The sequence below is a fragment of the Bombina bombina genome, chromosome 4 (genome assembly GCF_027579735.1).
Source record: "Bombina bombina isolate aBomBom1 chromosome 4, aBomBom1.pri, whole genome shotgun sequence".
Lineage (NCBI taxonomy): Eukaryota > Metazoa > Chordata > Amphibia > Anura > Bombinatoridae > Bombina > Bombina bombina.
In genome coordinates, this window is record NC_069502.1 from 704822315 (window position 1) to 704838125 (window position 15811).

The 15811-nt window shown below is 41.1% G+C and overlaps 1 protein-coding gene across 1 annotated transcript in view; it reads right to left on the reverse strand.

Moving 5' to 3' along the window:
- Positions 1 to 15811, reverse strand: part of LOC128655553 (armadillo repeat-containing protein 1) — a 63725-nt gene that overhangs the window by 31311 nt on the left and 16603 nt on the right. Inside the window, exons 2-3 of the mRNA XM_053709154.1 lie at positions 13173 to 13338; positions 11549 to 11640 (exon numbers count right to left, since the gene is read on the reverse strand). Coding sequence (XP_053565129.1) covers positions 11549 to 11640; positions 13173 to 13334 — 254 coding nt within the window. The 5' untranslated portion in view covers positions 13335 to 13338. The remainder of the gene's footprint in view (positions 1 to 11548; positions 11641 to 13172; positions 13339 to 15811) is intronic.

The following is a 15811-nucleotide window of genomic DNA, read 5'->3' on the forward strand; positions in this document are numbered from 1 at the left end:
GTATATAGGTAGGCCATATAAGAGCAGACTCTTGCCCAGCTAGGCGGGGACTCTTTTTTCCAATCACATGCGATTAGATGTTTAATGGACATAAAAAGGTAAATGCTTATGTATGCATGATGCTTAGGGATGGTGTGAACACCTATATGAAGTAGGGCCGCTGCCGGCGAGCTACGTAATGATACTCCCAATTTGGGAAGAACCCTAAAGCATCTAATCCATAAGGGGCGAATTTTGGGACACTCCCACCAGATATGTAGGGAATCACCTCTCTGGCCACATCCTCTCCAACAGTAAGGGGACATGCTAGGAAATATTTTAGACAGCCTGGTAGGGACGTAATACCAGTGAGCCAACAGTTTATAATAAGTCTCAAATAAGGTTATGCAATGTATGGCCTTTTTGGTGCGTTCCAGAGTGTACCCCCAAATAACCTCTGTAAATGATTTACCAAGTAGGGATTCCCACTTTGAAAGGTGGGGTGCTGTTTCCGAATTTAGGTTAGGGTCCAAAAGAGTGTAGTGTCTGGAAAGAGGTCTACATAGCCTGTTTTCCTGGCTCCATGTGGACTCCCAAGGGGTTAGTGGGCAGGCTAATGCAGGTTTGAAGCCCCAACTAGTCAGGAAGCTTTTAATTCTGTGATATTCAAATTTTAGAAAATGGGGCACGGCCACATCCGCCCGTAACTGAGAAACGGTTCTGAACCCACTTTCCGGGGGTGGGAGCCAGAGATCCGAGACTACATGAACTCCAAGTTGGGCCCATTTCAGTCGGTGGGTATCCTGTAGACCCGCCAATAGACCAGGTAGAGAGGTAATGGGAGATGGGTGAGGAGCAATATGTCCAGAGTGGCGGATTTTGTCCCAGAAATGCAAGCATTCCCGAATAATAGGGTTTATCAGGGTCAGTTCCCTGCGACAATGTGTGGGCGTCCAGATCAAGTCTCGTAAGGTTAGATTATAGGGCAACGAGGCCTGTTCAATGGAGCGCCATTTGCAGGTAGTCTGTCTGACTCCCCATTGTGAGATATGGGTGAGCATCGCCCCCTCGTAGTATCTTACTATCGAGGGAGAGCCTAGTCCCCCATGCATCCTAGGCAGTTGTAGCACTTTCTGCGCCACTCTTGGAGGTTTACCCTGCCAAATATGCTTAGTGAATTCGCTTTGGAATTGTAGGAGGATTTGTCTAGGGACTCTGATTGGGAGGCAACGAAACAAATATGTGAGTTGGGGTAGAAAAGACATTTTCAGAGCTGCAATCCACCCCATCCACGAGACTTGTGAAAGATTCCAGCCCTTATTAAGGGAGCGAAGCTCCGATAGCAAAGGGAGGTAATTGTCCCTGATAACACGGGTGAGATCACTGGAGAGTCTAACTCCAAGATGTAACACCGACGATTCCGACCACCGGAAAGGATATTTGGCTTTTAGAGGGGCCAGTAACGAGTTCTTAAAGCCTTGGGTATATATCTCCATTTAAGATATGTTTAGTTTGTAATAAGAATGGGTATTAAATTCTTCGACTATTTGTAGGAGTCTAGGGAGGGTGGTCGAGAGGTCAGACGAAAAAAGGGTAATGTCATCAGCGAACAAGGCAATATTATGCCTGGTGCCACATAGGGTGATCCCACCCATGTGTGGGTCCGTTCTGATTTGTTCAGCTAGCGGCTCGATGAAAAGCAGGGGTGATAGGGGACATCCCTGTCTGGTCCCGTTGGAAATGGTAAATGGGCGAGTTTGGAAGCCAAGGCCCTTTACCGAGGCCGAAGGAGTGGAATATAAGGCCTTTATTGCTCCTACAAGGTTACTTGGAAATTGATAGAGTTCAACCACTTCCCACAAGAACCGCCATCTCACCCGATCAAAGGCCTTTTCAGCGTCTATTGAGAATCGCCACAGGTTTGTTGAGGCTGGATGACGGGCCCATCACATTTAGTAGTCTTCTAGTGTTATCTGGCCCTTCTCTTTTGGGGATAAATCCCACTTGGTCTGGATTGGCAATGCGATTGGCTAGAAGTTTTGAGTTAAATTTTATATCGGTGTTGATTAACGAGATTGGCCTGTAGCTGGCGCAGAGAGTAGGGTCCTCGTCAGGTTTCAGGATTGTTATGATAGTGGCTTCCAAAAATTCTCTCTTAAATTTACCCTCGTTCCTAGCTAAATTATAAAGTCTAAGAAGCAAGGGGGAAAGTTCTTGAATGTAAGTTTTGTAAAAATGTACTGGAAAACCATCTGGGCCTAGCGATTTAAATTATTTAGAGTTCTTGATTACTTGTTGTACTTCCCTGGAGAATGGCGAATTTAAAGAGTCCCTTTGATCGGGTGAGAGGGACGGAAGATTCAAGGCTTTTAAGTACTCGCTTACTGTATCCGTTAGAATAATACTCAGCGAACGCCTCTCCTATCTGCGAAGGGATTTTAAAGGAGGGAGTTCCCTGTAACAATACTATGTATACGTGAAACACTAGTTCTATTTCTGATTTTGTTGGCCAAAAGGGTGTCCGCCTTATTACCCTTATAGAAATACAATTGTTTTAATTTAGTTAGATTATCTTGGGTTCTCCTAAGCGAGATATGATTTTTAAAGGTCGGATATTTGGGCTGCTAAATAGTGTACGGGCTTTGCTCTGTTTTGGGATTCTAAAATCCTTAATTTAATGTGAGCCTGTGATAGCGAGAGTCCAGCCTGCTTTCGAAGGTTAGCCTGTACCGAGATCAGTATGCCTCTAATGGTCGAGAGGGTGTCGTCTCTAACTTGGGCGTTGTCATTAGTTCCCAAAAAATGTTTGATTTCTGTGCGCAATTTTTCTCTAAAGGCGATATCCTGTAAAAGGTTATGGGGCATGCGCCAAGAGGCCCTGGTACAAGTAGTGTTTGTGGAGATAAGGTCAGTTGTGACACAGTCATGATCAGACCAGGGGCAGATATAGCTGCGTTAGTAACAAGGTCTAGTGAGTCTGCCGTAGAGAAAATGTAGTCAAGTCAGGCGTATTGTCGGTGTGGCTGTGAATAGTGTGTATAGTCTCGGTCTTTAGTGTGGGTAGCCCTCCATATATCAAAGTAACCCGAGCCAGTCATGAGAGTACGGAATTTAGCAGCAAGTCGTTCTGCAGAAGGAGGAGTCCTGTTCGAGTCAGGATTTTCTATCTACTTTCGGGTCCCAGGTCATGTTAAAATCTCCCGAAACAATAACCCTACCCTGTTTGTGTTGGGCTATGACATGAAGTATGTGTTTCGGGCAAGTAGACTGACACAAGAGTATAAAGCACATGATTAATTTTACAAATCAGGATGACATATCTGGCCTGTGGGTCTTTAAAGGTCAGGACTGGTTCAACAGCCAGCCTCTTTTGCAGGAGAATAGCCGTGCCTCTGGCTTTTTTTGTGAAGGGAGCATATTCTATATGCGTGTACGCCTTAGAGGAGAGTATAATCGGCTCGTCAATTAGCCAATGCGTCTCTTGGAGAAACGCAACATCAGGGTTATGGTGTTTCAGTGAGCATAGTAAGAGACTTCTCTTGAAGGGAGTGTTAAGTCCCCTAACGTTAAAGGGGAGCTAGCCATAGATAGGGATAATTAGTAGTTAAGTAGTAAGAGTCCAAGTACCAATGTCTGGGAAACAGAACGAGGGGAAAGGTAGGGGGATGAGAGATAGAGTGTAGAAGGAGACACTTAAGAGTGCCTCTAGATCGGTGGAAGTAGTCCACCTCAAGGGAGCCCTAACGTGGGCTTCAGTGTGGGGGTGAGCGTACGGCTCAGGAGCTAGCGCGATGGAGCAATAACGTCAGCCCCGCTCTAAAAATATAAACATCTCAACATGAAGTGCTAAAACTTAAGTGGTTAAAGAACAGCAGATAACATATCTAACCAAGAAAGGTAACATAAAACTTACTAAATGAACATACAATTTATCAACTCTCCCAACCTCCCGGCTACCCCATCCGACCCGAGGTTCAGGTCAGACAGAGACACCGTTCGGCTGAATCCTAAGAGCCTATGCACATTCATTCGAGGGCCATAGGCCCCTGGTGAAACCTATAAATGTAGACTCAGAGTGTTTGTGGGATTCTCGTGATTGTTGTATCTTAGGTCTCTTTGCCCTCTGATCCTTTGTTGACCATTCAGGAGCGGAGGCTCTTAAAGCAGGTTGAGGTTGAGCTCGTGTATTCAGGGGGTCCAACAATAATCCCCAGGAGGCAAGAAGAGTCAGATCCTGAGAGGGTGTGGTGATAGTTATGGTCTGGTTATCTTTGGTTACTAGGAGCCTGGTGGGGAACCCCCAGCGATACCTAATGTTGGCCTTACGCAAGGCAGTGGTAACTGGCTGATAATGAAGACGCTGTTGGAGGGTGTGAGCAGACAAGTCAGGTAGTAGCTGAACTCCCTCAAATCTGCCACTAAGATTTGGCTTTTTGTAGGCAGCTTGTAGTAAATGGTCCTTTTATAAGAAGCTGTAAAAACACACTATGATGTCTCTCGGCTTGTCAGAACTCACTGTCCTGGGGCGCAGGGCCCTGTGAGCCCTCTCCATTGTGCTAGTGAGGCCGTCAGGGGTGCCTATTAATTCTCGGAAAAGATCTTGAAGATAGCCTTGTATGTCTGCCGGAGATACGGACTCTGGGACTCCTCTGAATCTTATATTGCTGCGTCTCGATCTGTCCTCCAAAATCAGCCAGTTTAGATTCTAACTGTGAAATCTGCTCCACTAGGCTTTCGGCATAGGCCAAAATATTGGATTGGTCTACAGCTTGATCGTCCTGCTTGCGCTCCAGCGCATCGACTGTCGCCAATTTCAGAAATCTCCTTCTTTAGCTCTGCAGAGCTGCGTTGGATTTCTTGGGTAATGGACTTAGTCTGAGTAGCTAAGAGTTTCTTGAGTGATGATTCAGTAATAGTGTTGAGAGGCGGTTGTAGAATGCAGGCTTGATTGTGACTCCTCATCCTGAGAGTCAGGCTCAATCATTTCAACACTCGGGTGAGGTAGGGACTCCTTAGTAGAGTGCGCAAAATGGTCGAACACCGTCTTCTTAGGTTTGGGGTTTGACTTTGAGTGTTTCCTCACCGTGTGAGGCATTTTGTGGGTTGGTAGCTAGATCGTGGAGAATCAGAGCAAATGATCACTGAGGGCTCATAAGCTATATACTGCTGTACTGAAAGAAAATCAAGGGTTATTCATGGCACATTCGAATATACATTATTAGGACAACCTATCTCATGGTTAGAGCGGGGCTGAGCTGCGCTTCGCAGAAAGAGCTACATTATGAGTATAAAGTAAAACTGTTGCAGACGTGTTGGGCACTAGTGCTAGCCCCTCACCTTAGGGAACCTAGGGATACGACCCGAAGGAAGGGGAAAGGAAATTGTAAGTGACCCACCCAGACAAGCTGGGCGGGAGCAGGAAGGTGAGGGACCCACGTATAAAATTCCTCAGGCAAAGAGTATCAAATTAGTATGTAGACAAATATTCAACATATACAGAATATAAAGGATATCACAATAGAATGAACCGCCTCTGCCCTTACAGAACTGCCTCTCAGCTCAGGGAAAGGGGATACGTCCAAAAGGAAGCGAAAAGGGGGAGTGGAAGTAACCAACCTAGACTAGCTAGGCCGGAAAGGGAGAGCTTTGAGGAGTTAGTACTTGAGAACACACTTGCCTAAATTTCAGATAAGCTATTTGCTGTAGGAAAGACCTGCAAGAAGTAAAAATGATTAGGAAAGCAGTAAAATAAGACAACACTCCACTTTGGGCTAAAAACCCAAAGGCACATAAGCTGTCGCAGCAGCCATAAACTATATTGTAACAATCAAAATTGGTGTAGCCAAGCAGGATTTGCAGCTATAGAGGGGGGTGTATATAGTTTATTCCCTGGTGATTAGGGGATAGAGATAATAGCTCCAGAGTGCTTTATTATTTTGAGGGTACTTGTAGAGTAAGTGAGTTCTCTGGAGGAGTACGTTGGACCCCAGAGTCCCAGGTAACCTAGGTAGGCTGAGTGCGAGTATAAGCAAGTCCCTCTAGTACCAAAAACAAAAAAATAGAGATTGTCAAGTGTCTGCTTCTGAAGAGCTCCACTCGCCTGTTGAAACTGGGTGGGCCGGTAGTTAGAAAAGTCCTCCACTGAGCTTTCAATTATATTACCTGTTCCCAGGTTCTTTCTTATTAGAGACGTGCCAGATGGGCTATAAACCTCCCTGGAGCCCTATGAGTGGGCCTTACTCAGCTAGGGACAAAGCAGACCAGCCCTAATCTCTGGATATGAGGGCAATTAACTAGGGGCGAGTCTCTCAGCTTATGTGTAGAAGGAGTAATCAACGTGGGAGAACCGCTAGATGCGGTAGGGCTGCATACACATGTATTCTATAAAGCAAAATACATCCTGCTCTACATCCCAGGTATATAGATTTGGCACAGTGATAAGTTGATGTGGTATTAGGTACAAACAATAGAGCTGTGGTGAGTAAGCAGCCTTTGTTATATTTCAGGGCCAGAAGGAAGCAGAAGTGTGATGTCTCCTCTCTCCAAGAATCACACTCTCCCACCGTTCCTTGTTAACTGTCCGGGGAGAAGTAATTCAATGCAGGCTGAGGTATAGAGTCACTGTTTTATTATGTTGGGTGAAATAGGACAAAATTTAGCACCATCACAGTTACTAGGCAGACAGCTGTAATTTGTTAATGGCCCGTAGCTTTCCTAAGCCCCTGTAAGGAGCATGTGAGATGAATATACGTGATAGGAGGTGTAAATATGTGGCTGCTCAGAACTATGTCACATAAGGGGTCAGGGCATTTAGATACACACTGCCCGATAAGTTTGGTGGTCTAGGGAGCCCCAGTAGAGTACTAACCCCAGTGTTCAGATTTTGTTGCTGCTTAGAGCCTCTGGTCAGGAGTTAAAATGTTGTCTTTTCGCGCCCTTTGCGGCCTAAGAGTGAGTGTGCTGGTTCAACTGTGCAATGAAAGGCCACTGGCCTGCTTACCCACAGGACCTCCGATATGGCCCTGAACAGTTGTCAGCGATCTCCTCGGCACACGGCAAGTCTGAAATTGACCCCTCCTCCACAACCGCAACTTCAATCAGCCGTGGGGTCACAACTTAGGAGCGGCTTGTGCTATAGAGAGCGAGTCGGCCCTCCCTGGGGAGCAAGATGACCTCACCGTCCGGAGCAGAGCCCTGACCCTCCGGACTGAGCCTCTGCACTGCGGTCAAATCTGTCTCCCGCCGCGGCCCAGGTTAACCTGCATAAAGTAAATGTGCAGCTTCCTTGCAGCTCCTCCCGGCTTACTGATGTGTACCGATCACCGGGTGTCAGGTTCTGGACCCTTGGACTGTTCCTTAGCTTGTCTCTACAGTCGTCGGAGCGGAGCCCTGACCCTTCAATGGCTGCTATATGCGTCTAGCACCTCCACTCCTGTTTTCTTCTTAGGACCGTTGGCGTTATGCAAACCACTTAAAAAGTTTATAAAAATCCTATGCCAGTGCCAAAGTAACTGCCAGGAACAAGACCAGGGCAAATAACAGCAAATTAGGGCATAAAATGCAGTTTTTCTAATATACTTAGGCAGAGCTCCTTCTCGGTGCGTCTACCTCACTCGGCAGCTAGCTCCGCCCCCCCCTTGATGTTAGTTTTATGTCTTTAGCTATTTTAGCTATAAGAGCTTTGTGGCTTAAATCTTGGAATGCTGATATGACCTCTAAATCCAGATTGCTCTCTCTTTCTTTCCAAGGTAATACATTATTTGGTTCACAGTTGGATTCAATAATTTCAACTGTCACAGGGGCGGGGGAGGGAGTTTTTTTTGCCTCAGGATAAAGATCTAAAGCTTCTAACCGTTTCCAAATAAGGAACAGAAACCCAATTCTTTCCCCAAGGAATCTGTTTCCAATTGGAAGCCTTCTTCAAATTGGAATAAATCCAAGCCATTTAAGAGCTCAAAGCCAGCCCCAAAGTCTGCATGAAGGTGCGGCCCTTATTCCAGCTTAGCTGGTAGGGGGCAGTTTAAGTTTTTTCAAAGATGTTTGGATCAATTCGGTCCAAAATCATTGGATTCAGAATATTGTCTCTCAGGGGTACAGAATAGGTTTCAGAGTAAGACTGCCAGTGAGAAGATTTTTTTCTCTCACGCATTCCAGTAAGGCTCAGGCTTTCCTGAAGTGTGTTTCAGACCTGGAGTTATCTGGGGTAATCATGCCAGTTCCATTTCAGGAACAGGGTCTGAGGTTTTATTCAAATCTATTCATTGTCCCAAAGAAACAAAAATTCAGACCAGTTTTGGATCTAAAAATTTTGAATCGATATGTAAGGAGTACCAACTTTCAAAATGGTGACTATAAGGTATATTATGCCTTTTGTTCAGCAAGGGCATTATATGTCCACAATAGACTTACAGGATGCATATCTTCACATTCCGATTCATCCAGATCGCTATCAGTTCCTGAGATTCTCTTTTCTAGACAAGCATTACCAATTTGTTGCTCTTCCTTTTGGCCCAACGACAGCTCTAAGAATCTTTTTCAAAGGTTCTCGGTGTCCTACTCTCTGTAATCAGAAAGCAGGGTGTTGCGATGTTTCCTTATTTAGACGATATTTTGGTATTTGCTCAGTCTTTACGTTCTGCAGAATCTCACACGAATCAATTACTGTTGTTTCTTCGAAGACATGGTTGGAGGATCAATTTACCGAAAAGTTCTTTGATTCCTCAGACAAAGGTAACTTTTTTAGGTTTCCAGATAGAGACAAAGTCATGGATACTGAATCTAACAGACAAGAGACATTTGACTTGGTTCCAACCTCTCGGAACCTTCAGTCTCAGTCATTCCCTTCAGTAGCAATGTGTATGGAAGTTTTTGGTCTCATGACTGCAGCATCGGACACGATCCCCTTTGCTCGTTTTCATATGAGACCTCTTCAGCTTTGTATGCTGAACCAATGGTGCAGGGATTATACGAGGATATCACAATTAATATCCTTAAATCCCAATGTTTGATTCTAGGGGCCTCTTTTGTTCGTCCAACCTGGACTGTGATCACAATAGATGAGAGTCTTTCAGGTTGGGGAGCTGTTTGGGGATCTGACAGCACAAGGGGTTTGGAAATCTCAAGAGGCGAGATTACCAATAAATATTTTGGAACTCCGTGCGATTCTAAGGGCTCTTCAGTTTTGGCCTCTGTTGAAGAGAGAACCGTTAATTTGCTTTCAGACAAACAATATCACAACTGTGGCATATGTCAATCATCAGGGTGGAACTCACAGTCCTCAAGCTATGAAAGAAGTATCTTGGATACTTGTTTGGGCGTAATCCAGCTCCTGTCTAATTTCTGCGGTTCATATGCCATGTATAGACTATTGGGAAGCAGATTACCTCAGTCGTCAGACTTTACATCCGGGAGAATGGTCTCTCCACCCAGATGTTTTCTCAAGTTGTTCAGATGTGGGGGCTTCCAGAAATAGATCTGATGGCATCTCATCTAAACAAGAAACTTCCCAGGTACCTGTCCAGGGATCTTCAGGCAGAAGCAGTGGATGCGTTGACACTTCCTTGGTGTTATCAACCGGCTTATATTTTCCCACCTCTAGTTCTTCTTCCAAGAATGATCTCCAAAATCATCATGGAGCAATTGTTTATGTTGCTGGTGGCTCCAGCATGGCCTCACAGGTTTTGGTATGCGGATCTTGTTCGGATGTCCAGTTGCCAACCTTGGCCACTTCCATTAAGGCCAGACTTTCAATCTCATGGTCCGTTTTTTCCATCAGGATCTCAAATCATTACATTTGAAGGTATGGAAATTGAACACTTAGTGCTCAGTCATAGTTTTTTCTGACTTTGTGATTAATACTATGTTACAGGCTCGTAAATCTGTTTCTAGAAAGATATATTATCGAGTTTGGAAGACTTACATTTCATGGTGTTCTTCTAATAAATTCTCTTAGCATTCTTTTAGAATTCCTAGAATGTTTCAGTTTCTTCAGGATGGTTTGGATAAAGGTTTGTCTGCAAGTTCCTTGAAAGGACAAATATTTGCTCTTTCTGTTTTATTTCACAGAAAGATTGCTAAATTTCCTGATATTCCTTTGTTTTGTGCAGGCTTTGGTTCGTATCAAGCCTGTCATTAAATCTATTTCTCCTCTTTGGAGTCTTAATTTTGTTTTGAAGGCTTTACAGGCTCCTCCGTTTGTGCCTATGCATTCTTTGGACATTAAACTACTTTCTTGGAAAGTGTTGTTTCTTTTGGCCATCTCTTCTGCTAGAAGAGTTTCTGAATTATCCGCTCTCTCTTGTGAATCTCCTTTTCTGATTTTTCATCAGGATAAGGAAGTTTTGTGGACTTTATTTAAATTCGTATCTAAGGTTGTGAATTCTAACATTATTAATAGAGAAATTGGTGTTCCTTCCTTGTGTCCTAATCCTAAGAATTCTTTGGAGAGATCTTTACATTCTTTTAGATGTGGTGAGCGTTCTGAAATATTATGTTGAAGCTACTAAAGATTTCAGGGAGACTTCTAGTCTATTTGTTATCTTTTCTGGTTCTAGAAAAGGTCAGAAGGCTTCTGCCGTTTCTTTGGCTTCGTGGTTAAAGCTTTTGATTCATCAATCCTATTTGGAGTCGGGTCAAGCCCGCCTCAGAGAATTACAGCTCATTCTACTAGTTCAGTTTCCACTTCCTGGGCTTTTAAGAATGAAGCTTCAGTTGATCAGATTTGCAAAGCAGCAACTTGGTCTTCTTTGCATACATTTACTAAATTCTATGATTTTTATGTATTTGCTTCTTCAGAAGCAGTTTTTGGTAGAAGAGTTCTTCAGGCAGCCGTTTCAGTTTGATTATTCTGCTTTTGATTTAATTTTTTTCCTTTCATTTAAGAAAATAAATTTATATTTTGGGTTGTGGATTAATTTTTTCATGGCTGTTTTTATTTTTATCCCTCCCTCTCTAGTGACTCTTGTGTCGAGTTCCACATCTTGGGTATTGCTAGCCCATACGTCACTAGCTCATGGACTCTTGCCAATTACATGAAAGAAAACATAATTTATGTAAGAACTTACCTGATAAATTCATTTCTTTCATATTGGCAAGAGTCCATGAGGCCCACCCTTTTTCTATGGTGGTTATGATTTTTTTGTATAAAGCACAATTATTTCCAAATTCCTTTGTTGATGCTTTATTACTCCTTTCTTGATCACCCCACCTCTTGGCTATTCGTTAAACTGAATTGTGGGTGTGGTGAGGGGTGTATTTATAGGCATTTTGAGGTTTGGGAAGCTTTGCCCCTTCCTGGTAGGATTGTATATCCCATGTCACTAGCTCATGGACTCTTGCCAATATGAAAGAAATGAATTTATCAGAGATATTTTTTATATATATATATATATATATATATATATATATATATATATATATATATATATATATATATATATATATATATATATATATATATATATATATATATATATATATATATTGTATATATCTATCTCTATCAGCTAACATCAAGCATCAAATACAATATATTTTCACCTGTACAGCTGACAAAACAAAATTATGTTACCTGTTTATTATATTTTCCAAGCTCATCATCATTCCAAGCTCATTTCTCATTATTTCACAATGAGTACGATTTCCACAAAGACAATGAATGGTCTGTTTATTTAAAAAAAAAAAAAAGAAGTGACATTTACTTTAAAATTGAGCTTATATTAAAAAGGTAAAGGAAATAAGAGGCTTTAAAATGTTGACCATGACAAAAATTATAATGCTGTTTCGGAGGCATTTGAAATTACTAAAGAAGTTACAGCTGTCACCAGTGTTTTCCATAGCTCACATTTAGACAATATTTACATGTGATCAACTTATACATGCAACCTAAAGATAGTGTTACATAGATTGTAATACTTTTGTATAAATAGAACTTTCAGAAAGATAGTATAGTACTGTAATCAGAAAGGTAATAGCCGTTATAAATAAATACTATTATATGCATTTCAGAACACAGAAAAAAAAAAAAACATATACATTTTTTTTTTTTTTTAAAGAAAACATTCCTGGATTTTAGAATAATTCTGAATTGTGGAATTCCGGATCTGGGGATTTGTAATCTTTCACAAGGTGTGTGGTGGAATATGAATATCCATTTTATGGTAGGAGGGTGTTTTGAGATTATTAATATTTTTTATTTATAAAAACGCCAGCATACTGCGCAGCACTGTAACATTAACAATACAGATATGGAGTACAATAATCAGAAGACCTTTACATAAATCATAAAGGGTAGAGGACCCTGCCATAGAGTCACTGTAAACCACCTTTACATAAAGTGATCAACAGTACAGGCTCGAGAACTTGCATTCTAAATTATAATCAGACCTGATGAAATTAATGTAAGAGAAGGATATTGCCTTTTTTGCCTACAAACAATGAGGCCCATTTATAATGTTCTGCTTTAATAAATACAATCTGTTAAAAAAAAAAAAAAAAAAAAAAAAAAAATCATGCACATGACAGAACAACTGTTAAAAACCATATTACATTACCGTTAAATGAAAAGTAAAAATATATATAATTTTACTCTGAAAGTCGAGAAATACATGAAGGTGTATTAAAAAGGTATGTAAATACCAAATTTTTTTCTTTCATGATTCAGATAGAGCATGACATTTTAAGCAACTTTCTAATTTACTCCTATTATCAAATTTTCTTTGTTCTCTTGGTATCTTTATTTAAAAAAGCAGGAATGTAAAGCTTAGAAGCCGGACCATTTTTGGTTCAGACCCTGGGTAGCACTCACTGGATTGGTGACTACATTTAGCCACCAATCAGCAAGCGCTACCCAGATGCTGAACCAAAAATGGCCGGCTCTTAAGCTTACATTCTTGCTTTTTCAAACAAAGATACCAAGAGAACAAAGATTTTTTTAAATAGGAGTAAATTAGAAAGTTGCATGCTTTATCTGAATCATGAAAGAAATAAAAAAAACTGGATTTCATATCCTTTTAATTCACACTTCTGGAATGTGTGATGTATTGATAGACAGGAACAAGCCTCTAAAATGTCTGAAAAAGTAGGTTAAATAATGTCCCTGTACAAAATAAATTGTAAACTGGACTTGTGATTTTCGTACAATTGGATTACTTATTTACTTCTTCACAAAAATACTGGAAATCCTAACCAATTACCTCAAGAGCAGATTCTACCACACGTGGGTCATTATGGCTAAGGAACAGAATGAGGCCTGCGATACAGCTCTTATCATTAACTATAGTTGGTCTGTTTTGAGGATCTAAAGCCAATTCCCTCAGGTGCATCACCACAGATACAGCATCCATCTCAAAAGACATCAACCTGGAAAACACAATACAGACTGAAATTATAATCAAAGAAATTAGACAGTGAAACAAATGCATCTTAATTATAAAGATAAAAAGCAGTTTGTTTTTATTAAAATGACTTAAAAGGGACAGTACACTGTAAAATTGTTTTTCCATTAATGTATTTTAAATGACTTGTTATACCAACTGCAGAGTATAAAATATTTGAGAAATTCCATTTTCATGCTAATTTGTGTATATAAAGTAGCTGATTTTGTGCTTTGAAACCACAGCCTATTACAATGGGTTGAACTTAAAGGTGATATCAGATCTCATTATGTTCTAAGTTTGTGTAAGACAGACTTGCTTCCTTATCTTTTATTTGGCTGGAACACCAAAGCTCAATACATAGAGAGAACAATGGAAAATTATCATTTTATTACTTAACTATCCTGCATCCCACTGAGAGTGTAATATCTTCTGCTGGCTGTGTATACTTAGGCTATTCAATAGCCTATTCTCCAGTATCAATTTGTTCAGTGTAGGTGGCGATACCACAGGCTAAATCAGCTATTTCAAATGCTGAAATAGGAGTAAAGGAGCTACTTGTAACCAATTTAACACACTCTAGCAGGTTAAAATGATCATTGGGAATAATTTAAAGGGGAGAATTTTTTTGGGTGAACTGTCCCTTTAATTGAGGGGGCGCAGCATTTCTTAAAAATGGATCACCTCTTGTGTAGTTTAATCTTTTTTATTAAGTTTTACACATTTTATAGGTTGCTCTTTCATCAAGGTGGGTATATCACATTTTCAAACAAATACAAAAGTGGAACAGATTTCCAAAGAAAACATTTCTCGAGCTTACAGAACTCAAGAATTCATGAACTTAACATTAGTTCTCTGCACCTATGATATAATACGGTGTAAAATCTCTCACAAGCCTTTCAAAACATTGTAAGGAAGAGGAGAGGGGATAATAGATCCCCTCCCTAGTGTAAGACACTTGAATCCAGTGGTTCCAGGCATGTGTGTAGGGGTCGAGGGGAGAAAGTGATAACAGGGATGAAATTGACAACATAATAAATACCGAAAGTGAGCTCTTCAGTAAAACTATTTGCAATGTATGTCTAAACCATTAAAGCACCCTAAAAGGATTGATCCTTGGGTTGATTCTCCCTGAGCTATCCAATAGAACCAGATCGGATTGACTGTTTCTCTATTATTTAATATTCCAGATGCTACCTCGTGCATCCTGTAAGTGTGTTGCACTTTATGATATATTTCGGTCCATGTAGGGGTACCCGTCTTCCAGTGTTTAGCAATACATGTTCTTGTGACTGCATTGAATGTTGAGAAATGTGTTAAAGTGTTTGTTATATGTAGTATTGTGGTCATGAAAAAGAGCTTGTTGTATATTGAGTGTAATCTCCGTACCTACTAGTTGACTAATAAAGTAGGCAAGTCACTTCCATATTGGATTGACCTCAGTGCAATCCCACCACATGCATTCTAGTTATTTAAAGGGAACATGTAGATTTGTTTTGCAGAAATTTATATTTTTGTGTCATTAAAAGAAAAGTAATTTAAAACTTTCATGATTCTGATAGAGCAAGTGAATTTAAACAACTTTCCAATTTACCCTATTTGCTTTGTTCTCTTGGTATCCTTTGTTTAAAAGTATACCTAGGTAGGCTCAGGAGCAGCAATGCACTACTGGGAGCTAGCTGCTAATTGGTAAATGCAAGTATATGCCTCTGATCATTGTCTTACCTGATGTGTTTTGATAGTTCCCAGTAGTGCATTGTTGCTCCTTCAGCAAAGAATACTAAGAGAATGAATGAGTTCAGATTGTAGGATTAAAAAGGAAAGTTGGCTCTTCAAAATATCCCCCCTGAACTCTCCGCTTTGTTGGCGAAACTGTGGCAGAGTGGGGTCTTCAGCGCATGAGTGGTGGGAATGTCCTGCCCTACAACCATTATGGGCTATGCTCTCGCATAGGTGTTCTGCTGTGGTGCCGACCCTTTGGTCGGATCCGCTGAAGGTCTTGTTCCATCTAGGCGTTTCTCCTGTGGGTCTCCTCAGCATCTATTTACTAATGGCCACTAAATTGGCTATTGCCCGTCTGTGGAAACAAACTAATATTCCCAATTGGCATGATATCGTTAAAATTATGGATTACCTTGAAGCCATTGTTAAGTCCCATCTTCACAACCAATAACAAGGTCTCCTTACACTGGCAGTCCTGGGGTTTGTGGAAGGAAATTAAGGTTTCCAAACCCTAGATTATGAAGGATTTAAAAAGATCCTCTGATTCTCAGCTGCTCACCCCTCCTTCCCTTCCCTTTTTTTTTCTTCTTTCTCTTCTTCTCTATTAACTCTGGTTTTTCCATATTGTTTGGTGCTTACCCCTCAGATGTATCATAATGCCACTCTTATAAATCTCTTTTTTACTAATCCCTAGATACCAACATGCGCACCTAATACTAACATTTACTCACATTTTT